Consider the following 16,025-nt stretch of genomic DNA (forward strand, 5'->3'; position numbering starts at 1 on the left):
GTTTTCTTTAAGAACATAACATAATAAATACCAATATTTTTAAAATGTTGTGGTCTCTATACATAGGCCCTAAACCCAAGCTGATTACTTGGCCATTCTAATTAACATAGCTAGTCCTCATTTCATTACTTTCATTAACATTTCTCCAAAATGTATATTGAGAACTGCTTTATTTACATATGCATTTTATCTTAACTTTTTAAAATAAAGCTATCAAAGTTCTATAAAATCATGCTGAACATTTTGGGTTGAGATTTAACAATCAGCATTTTAGAATTGGCTCACAAGTCACTTACATCTTTTGCAAATGATGTAATGATCAAAAAGGTAAAATGAAATTCTCCCATGTTTATCCAAATTATATGTATACATTCCTGTTCAAATCTATTTGCTCCCATTTTATTCTAACCTAAAACTTAGAGTGTAAATGCCATTCTCCATTATTAGGTGAAATGAGCTCAGTAATTATGTAATTTAGGTGCTAGTAGGACAGTTCCTCCTGGGGGGTGGTAGCTCATAATCAGTACAAAACAGAACCCTACACGGAAAGAGAAGTCTAACTTTTCTTCAGGCTTACACTGCACTAAATGAGCTCTTGCATTCAAATATTGTTCTTGAGTCAATACATTTCTAAAAAGTCAAAAGGAGACATTTTTGGGAAAACATGTATATGTACAAAACTGAAGTATGTTTTATGTTTTTTAAAATTATAGTTCATCATGAAAGAGGAGAAACAACAACTTTGTATTTTTTCAAGTGCTAAGAAGAAACTCTGATGAGGAATCAGCTGCTAATATTTTTATTTTACTTAAATTAGGGAATATATAAGCATTAATAGTAAATCACACATAAGCCTGCCCGCCATATATTTTTTCATATTATAGTCAGTGAATGTGTAAAATGCAGTTATATTTATATATGTTTAAAACAACCAGGAAAACTTAATTAGAATTAAAGGTGATATTAATTTATTAATTTAATATATTAAAAATCTTACGAATGCAATATATTCTGTCCGGTTCCCTAATTAAATTATGTATTTTCAATAGGCTTAGCAAGTATCTGATGCAGTGTTTTACAGAGTTGAAGAAAACACTGCCTGGCACTTTTTATGTTAAATTAAAAAGTGGCTGCAATAACCAAAGATGAATGAACCTAGGTGTAAAGAATCTGTGGCCCTAGATCTAATTCCACATGTATTTTAGGACGATGTCTACAGGAGATAATCTCTTTCATTGATGTTGTAAAATACATCACAGTTTAAACTTTTTCTAGAGAGGAAGTTTTGTGGAAATATCTCTGTTTTTGCGTGATGTTCTGACACCTGTATTTCTTAGTCCCTCCTACTTTCTGTCTCCCATTCTCTGCCCATATCTCTCCATCTCTACAGGTATGTTTAAATCGCCATTATTTTTAACTAGCTAAAACAACAAAAAATGTGTTCAAGCATTTGTTATAGAAATACGATTGATGTTGTTTTTTAATTTAAAAAAGCAAATGAATGACATATCTTCTAGATGTTTGCTTTGAAAATTTCCAAAATATCTAAATGAAACTACTTTTTCCTTACATAAGTCAATTTTTGCCTGCACACGTATAGCTCGAGAGAAGAAAAATCTCATATTCCTGAAACAAAACCAATGGAAAACTGAACCATGGCCATTCTTTTTAAATCACTATTAATAAGAATATCTTAAAAACTAGATTTATGAAGCTTGGTAGGAGGACATCAACTAAAGCCAAATGAATATGTGCTTCATAATTATAAGCTCAGGATAATTTATTGATTGATGCATAATATGTCTCATGTTCATGAGATTTTAAGTAGAAAGTGACATACTCCTCATTTTTAGATGAAAGAATAGCAGTCTAAAAGGGTCACTTGTACAAATTAGGAAGGTAAATTAAGTGACAAGAAAGCAAGTTGGCAAGAATCCCAGCTGAAGGCTTTTTCATTCATACTAAAGGCAAGTCTGAGTTGAAAGTCTGTCATATATGATGACTTGAACACTTGCCATACACATTTAGGATGCTGTACAGGTGTCGCAGTAAATACTGTGCCCAGGTCGAGGTCTCTTCAGACAGACACAATGGTGTTAAATAGCTACCTGCATATCAGAAAGCACTTCACTGAAGGGAACTATTCCTTTGCTTAGTGCTAAAGGATGACTAAACAATACTGCATGAGAGAGCAGAAAAATGTGACAAAAGAGATTAAAAGTTGGTATCACAGCACAGTCTAGTGTTAGATAAATAATAGTAAATAAAGCTTTCATCAGTTGTTTCTTTTAAATTTACCTTCATTCTTTCTTTTGAGGGATGTCATACCTACTTAGAATAATTTTTCATGTTCTGTGGTTGTGTGAACTAAGAAAGATATAAAAAAAGACAGGCTATAAAGCACAATACTCTAAAGGTAAATCTTAATTTTGCTTGTTACATGAGTCAAGAGAAATAAAAAATATTTGTTGAAATGAATAACCTACATATGTTTTAAATCCCATAGCATTTTATAGGTACATATAAATTAGTTCTGATGCAATATAGAATAAATTTAAGCACCTCAAAATATAGAATGACCACTCTACATGGATAGAAGGGTTTTGCTCACTAACACCAACATATTTTAACTAAACGCTCATTACAAATGTCCATTCCTTTTATCAAGGCATTTCATGGCAAGGCCAAGGCAAAACACTTTTGTAGATAATCAAATGACAGACACATGTGTGTGTCTTTGTATTTGTAGGGGAGACATAAATGTTCACCAGCCTGTGAAAAGATGACGAGGCAGGTGTGAGCATTTTCTACATGGTGTTGTAATTTATTAAAAGCAAATAAAATTAAATTACCTTTGTTTGCTGTAATCATAATCCCTATAGAGTTACTCTTACAGTTCTTACAGAATCATGTCCCTGTGCATGAACAGCCATCTGCTACCACTGCCCACTTGTTTTAGGGGATCAGAGCTAGTGACTGCACTGACTTGGAGAATATTTCGATTAAAAGTTTTGGCATAGACCTTCTTAAAAGAGTCTTATTAACACAAATACATCACTGTCACAGGCTGTAAACAGTGTAGTAAATATGAAGCTCTATGTTTCGCTTTCCTTGCCATCCTTTCCTTTGTCTTCCTTTTCTGTTTTGTCTTTTTCATGTTTTTCTTTGTCTGGTTTTGTTACACTATCATATGAAGGTGGAGAGATGGTAGATGAGGTTGCATCTATTTTTTCTGGACTTGAGTTCTCATTCACGTTATCCAAAACCATGTGTTCTTTATGGGGCAAATCATCATCTCCCTCTCCATCTTTTATGTATATACTTGATATATTTTTGACATTTTGCCTTAAGCGGTGACGCCTGTAAGCACGCTGAATGACAGTAGCAGACACATCCTCTTGTTTTCGTTTTAGTGTAGTTGTGATGGGTTCATAGGACACCTTAGAAGGATTTGCTGACATGAACCTTTCTTCCATCTGTGAACGAAGAGAGTCCATCTCTCCACCTTCACCCAAAACACGTTTTGTAAATGCAAATAAGATGTCAAGACAATGAATCCGGTCACCATTGACCATGGGCAGATCCATGGCAATGAGCTGGACTTTGTTTGGTTTTGCTATCAGAAGAGGAGGATCCAGGGCAGCTGCAAAATCAGAGAGTTTTATATATTCTATAAACTGGGTGGCATCAGGATCAAACTTCTCCCAAACTTTGTAGAACATCTCAAAGTCATCCTCACTCAGAGGCTCAGTACTTTCTTCAGTAGCAACACCGAAGTTCTCTAGGATGACAGCAATGTACATGTTCACCACGACCAGGAATGAGATGATGATGTAACTGACAAAATAGAAAATCCCAACAGACGGGTTCCCACAGTCTCCTTTAACTGAGCTTCCAGGGTGATCTTTTTCAGGGTCACAGTCCGGAGGGCCACTGTTAAGAATAGGCGCTAGCAATCCGTCCCAGCCGGCAGAGGTGGTAATCTGGAACAGGCAGATCATGCTGTTGCCAAAGGTTTCAAAGTTGAACATGTCATCAATCCCAGCTTCCCTCTTAACGTAGGCAAAGTTGGACATTCCGAAGATGGCGTAGATGAACATGACCAGGAAGAGCAGGAGGCCGATGTTAAACAAGGCCGGAAGGGACATCATCAGAGCAAAGAGCAGCGTGCGGATGCCCTTTGCCCCTTTGATCAGCCGTAGGATTCGGCCAATCCTGGCAAGACGGATCACTCGGAACAGGGTAGGGGACACGAAATATTTTTCTATCAGCTCAGTCAGAAACATACCTGGTGAGGAAGGAAGGGATAAATAGGCAGTACTTAAATTTCCATGCTATACAAAATCTTGACTCTAAATAGTTTTACCTGCCAGCTTATCTCTTATAATTTCATTTTATTGAAAGACTTCATAACAACAGAAGTGACATTTTCCCCCTTCACTGTTTGTGGACATTGATTTTATCCCTCCAAAATAATTTTCTTAATTATAAGAATAATACCAACTCATGTAGAAAATTCAAGCAATACAGTAAAATGCTAAAAAGGAAATATAAATCTTCTGAAGTGTCGCTAACCATAACTATTGTTAATATTTAGTTGAGTAATGCTCCAGATAGTTTTCTATGTAAGCACACCCATACATACGGGCACACATGAATATAATCATGTTAAATAAGCACTTTTTGTAATCTATTTTAGCTGCTTTGTGTAATAAAAATATTTCCATCCTGATGATAACTAATAATTTCTTATTGTATTCTGTCAGAATAACCACAGAATTTATGTTGATTCCAATTTGCAATCTCCACAATTCCTCTTTTCTTAAAATTTATAATTATGAAATAAATGCAACCCTAAAATTCTGGGCAAGGAATGCACATATAATTTTTTAAAATGCAAATGAATACAAAAATGGTTATGGTAATGAAAAGGGAACAAAGCATAAAATCACATACTGTGATTCATAGACCTGACTGAGGTTGGTTGAAAAACGATTATATTTTATAGACTTCCTAAGTAAAAAGCCACAATAAATAAAGATGGCATTTCTTGAGACCCTAACTTTACTTTGAATTTGGGAAAAATTTTCACGAAGGCTCGCTGACATTTTGGCTATCCATATTACCTTTAATCAAAGAGCAGTGCTCATATGTGCTGAAACTGGATTTTATGCCTCGGGCTTCTAAGACATACCTATATCGGATGCAGTTGCTACAGTTGTGAAGGGTAATCTTGGAAATCAAATACTGGATCAAGTGGTATTCTGTGCTTCCAACAAATAGAAAACTTGAGGAATTCTGACACAAAGCATTTTATTTTTTGTATAGTTTTGTTTTTAACCTTCCTTCATTCTTTCATTTTACTGACTTACTCAAAAGTAAATTTATCTTCAAGAAAGAGGAAACTTCTCTGAGCGTGTGTAGAGTTTAGTTTCATTCAAAATGAAAATCTGATTAATAAATGGTCTTACCTACAATGGAGATAATCACAATGACAAAATCAAAAATGTTCCATCCTACGGTGAAGTAGTAGTGTCTGAGGGAGAACAGTTTCAACACACATTCTCCAGTGAAAAGGATAATAAAAACCACATTTATCCAGTATAAGACATTAGTCATGTATTCACTTTGATTCTCATGTTCTACCATCATGGTTATCATGTTGAGGCAGATAAGAACCATAATGGTGATATCAAAAGCTTGGTTTGTTACTAGGTCAAATATACATCCTTGGAATTTGTTCTGCAAATAAACAAGAATAACATGGGATGTACAGTAAACTTGGCAAGTAGTGTCCACTAATATTAGTAAAAAAAGTTAAGGTATCTGTCTTGAAAACCTGCACAGATTATTCCTGGTTTGTGCTTTCTACAAGAAATATAATTATACATCAAAGTAAATGAAACCTTTCATTGTTACCTCTAAGCTTATCAGACTAGTATGCAGTTAGACTTGTATACTAACATTGGCTTTTAAATTTGTCCACCATAGTATATTTAATCAAAAGTACAATTATTTTTCTATTCGATAGGCTATTGTAGCAGTAAGTTATGTAGCTAAAAGCAACAGCATATATAATTATTTATTATTTTTATAGAAAAATATAAAAATAGAAGGGCTGTTAAGAATTGCCCTGGCTGGTGTATTGACCATGGGCTGCGAACCAAAGGGTTGCTTGTTTGATTCCCCGTCATGGCACATGCCTGGGTTGCGGGCCAGGTCCCCAGTGGGGGCCACATGAGAGGCAACCACACATTGATGTTTTTCTCCCTTTCTCCCTCTCTTCCCCTCTCTCTAAAAATAAATAAATAAAATCTTAAAATAAATAATTGATACAGCGTTCAAAATGCATATATTAAGTTTTATAAGGGCTTTTGTTCAAAATATTAGACTTTTAAAAAAATTTTTTTCAAAATTAATTCAAAATATTCATGTTTAAGAAATAGTTATATATTAAGTGTGAATTAAAAATAATTTAAAAAATATATTATATATTAAACATATATTAAATTTCTTAGAATGTATATATGTTTTATATATACTTATATATGTGTATATATTTGTGTATATATATGTATTTATATATGTATATATATATTTTTTTTACCCCTGGCCGAGGTATTGGTTTTTGTGGTTTCTTAGATCCCAGCTTTTTCATTGCATTATAATATTTCTTCTGTTCTTCTGTCATAAAGATATCTTGACCTCCAAGGTAAAAAAAAAAAAGAAAGAAATCTAGTTAAAACCAGAATCATTGTTTAGATCTCTCCTCAGAGTATTAAGATAGGTTGATAATGTACTAATATAGAAATGAAATACATTTTATTATGTGCAATGCAGATATACATAAAACCCATTTAAAGGATTATATATGTGTAGGCACATGACTCTCCATACTGACTGTAAAGATGTATATATAAAGTATATACCTGACATATAATAATTATTGGCTCAATTTCTTTTGCTGAAGTAACCTGTGTTATGTTAAAATGTGTGTTGGTCTCTTATTTCATCTGCTATTTGTGTTGCCGGGTATTTTACTGCTAAATAATGAACATATTAGAAAGAGTTTAAGAAATAAAATTATTGAATATATTTTTATTGATTTGGCTAATATTTTGGACTCTTATGAAGAGTAGGAGCCAAAAAGAGTAATAAAAATAGTACTAGATTTATATTTATTTATATTTATTTAAAATTTATTTATTCCTTTAGCAGAGAAAAATATACAGTAAATATATGACATGTCTATTTGCATATTTCAAGAAACTTTTTAGCTATCTCTTTAATTCCACATAAAGGAATTTCAAATTAAACAATTTTGGGAGTGTCAACATAATGTATAATAGAGTTCAATGTACTGAGGAAATTACTACTAGTCCAAGGTCCCTGACCTAAGGGACTTTCAAACTGAATACACAAGCTTTAAGATTCAACAGTAAAAAACAAACAAACAAACAAACAAACAACCCCCCCAACAGCTTTATGAAATTTTTGCTACTTTTCATACTATAAAAGCCTAAATGTCATAACATGGGCCCAGAAGCTTTGCCTGTTTTTTAGCGTCTGCTAATTTCTTTAAATTACTTGTAATATTTATAGATACATGCATGTTCTACATTGATCTTTACTATCAGCTTTTTAGTTATGGAATACATTAGTATAACCCATATAACTAGGAACTTATTTGGGGGAATTTTATTCTGTTCCTTACTTGGAGTTCATGATGATCTGGTTATTACTTCTCTTTAGTTTTCCTGGATTAGGTAATATTTAGTTTCCTACTGTGTTGTACTTGTCACATGCCTGTATATTGTCAAATGCCTACAATAACCAGACTCCCCTCTTTGTCTTAGAGTGTTTTAATTCACCCTTCCTCTAATCGATATGTGGTCTTGATATAATTTTGGTATTTATCTGATCTATTGATAGGCATGAGAAAGAGCCTTCATATCAATGTCAAGAGAAGTCCAGATCTTTCATTGCTTACTGATGAGGGCTCAGTATCATAGCAAGTCAAGGGCTTCCCAGGGAAAGCTAAGAAAACACCAGGGAGAGAATTCTGAATCACATCAAAGTCAAAGTACAGAGTTTACCTTCCCTTGATGATACATAACCAGGCTGTTAACATAATGGAGGGTGGGACAAAACTAAGAGGAGAATACAGAATGTTCCAATAGTTGAAACAGAAATCTCAAGGGCATGCCTCTCTAGCAGCCTTCAACAAATCTTACTTTCCATTGCATGTATCATTTCTTCTGCTCTAATACAAACTCCTTGACCTCAGGAGCCATGTTTATGTTCCACTTCCTCAAGCACCAACCCAAGACATAGCACACAGACCAGTGGCTCTGCACAGAATGAAATCACTACTCGTAAAATGTGTTTTGATAAAAAAATCAGTGCATCGATTTTTCTTAATTATTCAATCCTCTATAGAAACATTGAAAAAAACCTGATTAGTTGTTATATTGCTTAAAAATAGTTATGACTTAGAAGATTATTTTCTCTGCAGAGATAAATGAGGTTAAACATATCTGCAACTGTATGTTGGCTAGTTATTTAAACAAATATATGAAGTTCTAATGAAAATAATTACTAATTGATATAAAATTAAATTTCACATATTTTGGGGAAAATAATTGTTCCTAATTTTCAGTGCAATGGAAGAAACTTAAAACACTTATCTTTTTTTTCTGTTGGTTGAAATTATCTATGATGACACCAATGAACAAGTTCAGAGTGAAGAAGGACCCAAAGATGATAAAAATTACAAAATAAATATACATGTAGAGGTTGTATTCATATATGGGTTGCTTGTCTACCTATAAAATCAACAAGAGTTAGCAGTATGATAGTAATAGTTGATAGTAATATTCATCATTTTCTTTCTCACATAGTTTTACAAAGTAATCCAAACAGTGTTATTCTAGGTGAACTTGGCTTTGTAGGAATCATAATGTTATTCAAGTTCAACATAATCAATCATAAAATTTTTTCAATATTAAATATTTATTACATGCTTCCTATATACATAAACATAATTTGAAAGTCATTGGTAGAAAAATTTGGTAACATAATGACCTAAAACATGTTTTTATTTTCAGAAAAAAAGTGAAGAGATGATACCATATTTATATATTTTTTTTTATTGGATTACAGAAATGTCTTCATTGGACTTAACTTTCTTAGTGAGGAACTTATTTCATGTAAACACTTCCATGGCACTTTAAAATATAAGAACTATGAATAAAATATGTCACTTTAATTTCACTAATTTCACTTTAATTTGGGGTAAATAATATTTACTGAACACATAATTATCTCCAGGCTGAGTGCTCTATTTGCATTTTCTTTTGGGATCCTCAGAACAATCCCATGAGGTAGGCATTGAATTATTTTTCTGCATACAGTCAATAAACAGGTTCAGAAAGGCAAAGTAATTCACTTAAATGCAGTTTCACACCTTGTATGATACAGCAGAGCATGAATTTGAGTCAAGGTCTTTCTCTGAATCTGCACACCTCATCACCATAGTATTAGGTGGAAGTTTTTCAGCTTATGTGTACATACCAAGGACACCTTGGAGCTACTGTTTGAAAATGGCTAAACTTTTTAAATTACAGATTTTAGTTTTATGTTGACCAATACTTACATTAACAGAATCAACAGCTGCATACATAATATCCATCCATCCCTTAAATGTTGCCTGTAAATATAACATTTATAGAATCTGAATATGAAGCTCATACTCTAAAGCAGCCACACTTTAGTCCATTTACTGTTACACTTATTAAGTAATATCAAATCACTAAGTTTCCCTATATTTCAAAATACCACTTTGAAAGGTACTACGTCAAGCAAAAAAAAAAAAGGGGGGGGGACACATTCTCTAGTCACATTCTAAATCTTAATCCTCATTAATTATTTCTAGGCTATTACAATGCCTGAAAATTTTGCATGCGAACTTTTTAAAAAGATTTTATTTATTTATTTATTTTTAGAGAGGGGGAGAATCATCAATATGTGGTTGTCTTTCACACACCCACTACTGGGGACCTGGTCCACAACCAGGCATGTGTCCTGAATGGGAATCAAACTGGCGACCCTTTGGTTTGCAGGCTGGTACTCAATCCACTGAGCCACACTAACCAGGGTACGCATGAACTTTTAATTTTTCCAGAGCTAGAGGAGAATTTTATGAAAAAGGCAAGGAACAACTTATCTCCATTTCTTAAGGATTCTCTGTGCTAGTGGGAAGTCCCTCTCATTCCCATGTAGTGTAAAACTGGAAGTCCAAAAAAAATGACTCTTCATTTTTGGAACAATATTGAGATAGTACAATGGTGAGGGGCCAAATGACACCAACAAGTTAATTATAAATTAATAACTCTTGAATGCCAAAATCCTATGATTTCTTACTCATTTTTATAATCAAACATTATAATCAATACCAAATTTCTTTTTAAAGTCACAAAGTACTTTACCTTTAATTTCTAGTTAACAGATTACTTAAAATAATGACTTCTCTCAGTGTCCACTAAAATAGCAAGCACTCATGAAAGGGGTCACTTACAACTTGAAGCAAGGAAAGGTAACCGAGTCCAACATTATCAAAGTTCACCTTCAGGTTTTTCCATCGCACATTTTTACTATCATTCATCAGTGCAACACACTCGGAATAATTTTGAACTTCACTTGTAGGAAACCGTAACCCACTTGTCATGTTAACACACTCATAGAATTTGCCCGCAAACAAATTCACTCCCATGATGCTAAATATTAGCCAGAATATAAGGCACACAAGTAGCACATTCATGATGGAAGGAATTGCACCTATGAGTGCGTTCACGACTACCTAGTGTTCAAAGAAAGAAAAGAACAATTAGGGTCTGTAAAAATGTTAAATGGGTGACATTAATGAAACACAAGGCAGAATTAAAGAAGTTAGAAAATCCCCCTTTAAATATTTAAAACATCAGGTCAAGCCATCAACATATGTTAATTGAACACCTACTATGTGCTCAGCAGTATGCTGAGCAAAACCAAATGAGGCAGGGACCCTGTGATCAACATTTGTACAAAAACACAGGGTGAACACACAGTGAAACTATGAACGACAATATGAAACAAAATAACAAAGATGCTATGAAAGCTTATATAAATGAAAAGGATACATAAAAAATAATAAACCAAAACCTGATATATGTAAGGTGAAGTCGTAAAATCTGCACACTCTAGAAAAAAAAAGAAATTTATCAATGTAAATAATAAAAAAACAAATAAAATGTAAATTTAAAGGTTCATAGTCCCAGAATTAGCAGTGCTAACATTCTCCCATGGAGAGAAAACACTGGTGAGTATAAGCTGGTTAAGATTAAGAACCACTTAGTCATATGACCCATTAGATTTAACTGATTCTGCTAGTTGTGTGATATGTGAATTCAGTTAAGACCTTGGGACCTCTGTATCCTTATCTGCAAAATGAGAGCAACCTTTTCAAATATATTATTCTAACTCCCAAAAGATACTTTATTCAGGTCTTTGGCTAAATAGAGATAGTGCTGGGCTCAGTTAAAACAAAAAGGTATGGTTTATCTTTAATACTTTATTTCTACTTTTAAGCATTTCAATTGCTAATGACCACCAGCACCTCTTGCTACTAGGAATGATCATGCATGGTGACTAGTGCAGCATTTATCATTCTCTACATTTTCTTAATTACCCAATACTTCAAACCTACCTGTCTTCTGACACTTAAGTTCTAGTCCTAATGTGAGTGCAAATGTGCAAAAGATCGATTTGTTAAGTAACTAATTTGTTAAGCTTTGGGCTCCTACATTTCTTGTAATATATTAAGCAAGCTCTTAAGACATTTCCAAATGGTGGAACATTAAGGGCCTCTGATTGCCTTTAAGATTGTCTAGAGCAGGGGTTGGCAAACATTTTCCCAAGCAGTTTTAGGCTTGGAGGGTTATAGGATCTCAGTTGCAACTGTTCATTTATGCCACTGTAGCAAGAGTACGCGTAAATGGGCATGGCTGAAATCCAATAGAACTTCCTTTACAACCGTGGTTTTGGTGTGTTGACCCTTTGTCCAGAACAGTAGTTATTGCCCTGTCACGTCATGAGGTCATGACATTCTATTAAAAAATATTATGGGTATGCTTTCTTTATGGAGAGATGATTCATACTTTCATGAGATAGTTAGTGTACATGATGACACTAAAAGGGTTAGGAAGAACAGGATTAGGGGATAAAGATCAAAGCCACCAACTCTTTGGCAAGCCACTTTTTCCATCTCATTTCTTGCTAACATCCCCACTATGCTTGTCATCTAGGCACACTGATCCTTCTAGACATTGCTCAAGTGTGCCTTACATGCTCACCTCTGCGCTCTCTACCATTAGCATCTCTGCCCGGAATGCCAAATGGCCTGTGCTTTGGGGCTCACTCTCTGTCATGGCTCCCATGTCACCTCCTTGTAAAGCCTTCCCAGACGTCCTCAGGCAATAACACCCATCTCAATGTTTCTGAGGTGCTCTGTGCTTACTATTTTATAGCGGATGTCACAGAGTAACTACTGTTCCCCTGTCCGTCTCTCCAAGACCATTGTCCTTACTCAGCCTTGGTGCACTGAGTTCTATTCACCATGGTACCTTTTCTGGCATGGCAGTTGACACATATTTGGTGTTTAAATGTTTGCTGAAAGAATATGAGCAGGGAAACAGGTATATATTGTTCCAATAAGAAGCCATTGCCTTGTGAAAATCAGTAAGCTCAAGAACCTCCTGACTCAAGGGAAGCTAACTACAAAATGCTTCAAATCATTATTTAATTTATTTTTCAAAATGACCCACAGTGTGAAGAAACATCTATCTCCTTTTTTCTTGGTTAATAAATGTAACTAAATAGTCATTTTTTGAAAGTCATACTTCCAAATATATTTATATTAAAATATTCTCTATTATAAACAGAGAACAAAGCAAACAGTAAAATAATCACTGGCTCAATCACTGAGGGAAGTAATTTTATAGGGGAATGTATATTATTTGTTCCTAGGAGTACAGTGTCTGCTTGAGTTCAGGGATCAGACTTAAGTTCTGGATAGACTATAACATTCTACTAATGCTCAAAACACAAAGGCAATGTCCATGAAGTCCAAAACCATCTTTCTGTATAAAATGGAACATGTAATTTTCCAATTCTTAAATGATAAAAAGTACTGGAGTTTTATAAATTTTTTGTATAATCGTGACCTCTCATATATGTGGACCCATCATACACTGACTTCATTAAGCAGTAGGGGTGACGGTCATAATTAAGTTAGCAGGAATAATAATGAAGACCTGTTAGATGAACAGATCTCTAATATTTACCAGAGGCTTCAGATTTCTGAGCCCTGTCCCAGAGTTTATGATTCAGTAGGTCTGGAGTGGGACCTGGGAGTTTGCATTTTTTAATCAGTTCTGAGATGGTGCTGGTCGGTAGGGCACACTTAGAAAAGCAGTGAGAAGCTAATCTGCATGTTAAATGGTTCAGAGACTATAGGTAGGGAGAAAGTCAGAGAAAAAAAGTAAAATGCAATATAATAAGCACTACGTGTGTCTGAACATAGAGAAAGGATGCCTTATTATGCCTGGTGGTAGACAAGGCAAATTTTAACTGAAGCTTAAAAGAATGGGTAGGTATTTATCTGCTATGTTGATGAATGAAGGCTGCGACAGGGCAGGGAGAGGCATTTTGGCCTAGAGAACAGACACATGAGAAAACAGGGATAAATCTGGAAAAGAAGAAATTTGAGGAGAGCAGCAATAGGCAAGGAGATAGACTAAGAGAAAATAAGGTCATTGTCTTCCATGTGTTTTAGGAAGGACCTGCAGGTTTAACACAGCCCTTACCACAGGCTGCTGGTAGTCATGTACCTCACCTTGTTTGTCTTTGCAAAATGAATCTCCTCTCCAGCACTATGCAGCCTAGTGCAAATTTTGAAAATGCTCAGAGCTTTAGTTTTCTCAGGTGTAGTTTGCTGATAATGCCAGTTTTATTGAAACATTTGTTTTAAGGACGAAATTAAAAGCAATGGCTGATGCTACTTCGCTTCCTTTATTTTTCTTATGTCCCCATACCCAGGGTTGTTCCTTAAAATATATTATTTGAGCACCTGATACAGGCAAGTTTTTGATGATTTGTATATGACAGGTGTTGGCACAAGTAACTGTCCTCTTCCCTTGAATTTCCTGACATAGAGAAGATTTTCATTTAAGAAGGGAAGAGTTATTTATTTGGATCTTTGCTTTACAATATTTGACTCACTCTGTTACACAATATGCACTGAAATACTGTGTGTGATGTGCACGCCCCCACACTTATATACACAATTAGTTCATTATATGTACATGTGTGTAAATAGAAACAGCCCATATTTCTACATTTCCATTTTTTTCTCTCTCATACTCCATTTAAAAATAAGCATATTATGTTAGGATGTTTAGTATTTCCTTACCCTCATTCCTTCAAATCTAGATAAAGCTCTTAGAGGTCTTAAAGCCCTGAGGGTCCGAAGGGACTTAATGGCACTAAGTTCTGAGTAGTGAAGAAGGTTTGCAACTAGAGTAACCAAGGAGACCTATAGAAAAAAAATATAATTGTCATTAATTATTTCAGCGACATGACAAAGAGGAACAGTCAGTTTCAAAGATCACTAAGAGCAACTCAGCAAGAACAGTGTGATTTTATACATCAAGTCATCTAGGCATTGCCTAAAGGACTGGGTAAGATGGATGCTTTTGTAAAAACATGGGTTTAAAGGAAGGTTAACCAATATAAAATGAAGTAACAGAAGGGAAGCACATTACTTCTTATATCTGAATAAAAATCACATGTACCTTTCACACTTCAGAAGTCAATGGTTACATACTTGCATATTAATTCTGAACATTTAGTTAGAGCAACTATCAAAATTTCTATTGAAATCAAACCTAGGGCAAAACAAAGGGTGGGATTCTAAAGCTAAGTCATAAGAGTATGTGGAATTAACTAACTCTAAGCTTCAGTATAAATTGTATTCAAAAGCAATTTGCAAAATCACAATTTCATGATAGGGCATTATACTGAATATAATAGGTGCAATTATTGAAAAAACTACAGTATAGTCTGTAACTGAGAATACATCTATTTATCCATCTGTGCATACATGTATGTATATTGATGAGTAATGCTCAAATAAATTTCAAATAATCAAAAAACCTGTAGAAATCACACAAGTCCATCTTTTGACTATTCAATCAGACCAGTGGTTCTGGAACTTCAATATGCACCAGAATCACCTGGAGGGCTCAACACAAGAGTTTTTCAGGGCTTAGCACCAGAGTTTCTGATGAGTACATATTGGGTGAGTCCTGAGAACTGCATCCACAAGAAGGTCCCACCTATGTGTGCCAATGATGTTGGTTCAAGGATCATACTTTGAGAACTGCACTAGATATGTTGCTCAATTTTTGAGAAATGAAAAATATTTCAGCTCCTCCCTCAAATCTGCATCCCTAAATTTGCATCTCCACCAGCAAGAATATTGTGTGCCACTTTCCCTGTGTCACACATAAAAACAGTTTACATTGGACATATATGTAATATATATTTACATATATAAATATTTGGTAACCATTTTTTAAAATATTAAATATTTCAAATTGAAGCTATGTACCTTCCTCAGTTCTGCAGTTACATATCCCTAAATATTGAGAATTACCACTTCATATTTTCAAATACAAAATAATTTGTTATTAAATACCATAAATCCTTCTTAATTTAAAATAAATTCAATTTCACTTGTAAACTTTTATTTCCTAAGCTGAGTGATGAAAATAATTATGTTTATAATAATATTTTAGGTTTTTATATCTTAAATCTTTTATAATAACTTTTAAAATATATATTTTATTGATTATGCCATTACAGTTGTCCTATCTCCCTCTCCTTCATTCCCCTCCACCCTGCACACCCCCTCCCACCCACATTCACCC

The 16,025-nt window shown here is 34.2% G+C and overlaps 1 protein-coding gene across 1 annotated transcript in view; it reads right to left on the reverse strand.

Moving 5' to 3' along the window:
- Positions 1 to 2,508: 2,508 nt before the first annotated feature.
- SCN9A (sodium voltage-gated channel alpha subunit 9) overlaps positions 2,509 to 16,025 on the reverse strand; it is a 137,461-nt gene continuing 123,944 nt past the window's right edge. The window contains exons 21-27 of the mRNA XM_053665234.1: positions 14,507 to 14,629; positions 10,577 to 10,858; positions 9,656 to 9,709; positions 8,688 to 8,825; positions 6,608 to 6,712; positions 5,472 to 5,742; positions 2,509 to 4,288 (exon numbers count right to left, since the gene is read on the reverse strand). Coding sequence (XP_053521209.1) covers positions 3,096 to 4,288; positions 5,472 to 5,742; positions 6,608 to 6,712; positions 8,688 to 8,825; positions 9,656 to 9,709; positions 10,577 to 10,858; positions 14,507 to 14,629 — 2,166 coding nt within the window. The 3' untranslated portion in view covers positions 2,509 to 3,095. The remainder of the gene's footprint in view (positions 4,289 to 5,471; positions 5,743 to 6,607; positions 6,713 to 8,687; positions 8,826 to 9,655; positions 9,710 to 10,576; positions 10,859 to 14,506; positions 14,630 to 16,025) is intronic.

Source organism: Artibeus jamaicensis, unplaced genomic scaffold (genome assembly GCF_021234435.1).
Source record: "Artibeus jamaicensis isolate MK-2021 breed Jamaican fruit bat unplaced genomic scaffold, CSHL_Jam_final contig_391, whole genome shotgun sequence".
NCBI classification, from domain to species: domain Eukaryota; kingdom Metazoa; phylum Chordata; class Mammalia; order Chiroptera; family Phyllostomidae; genus Artibeus; species Artibeus jamaicensis.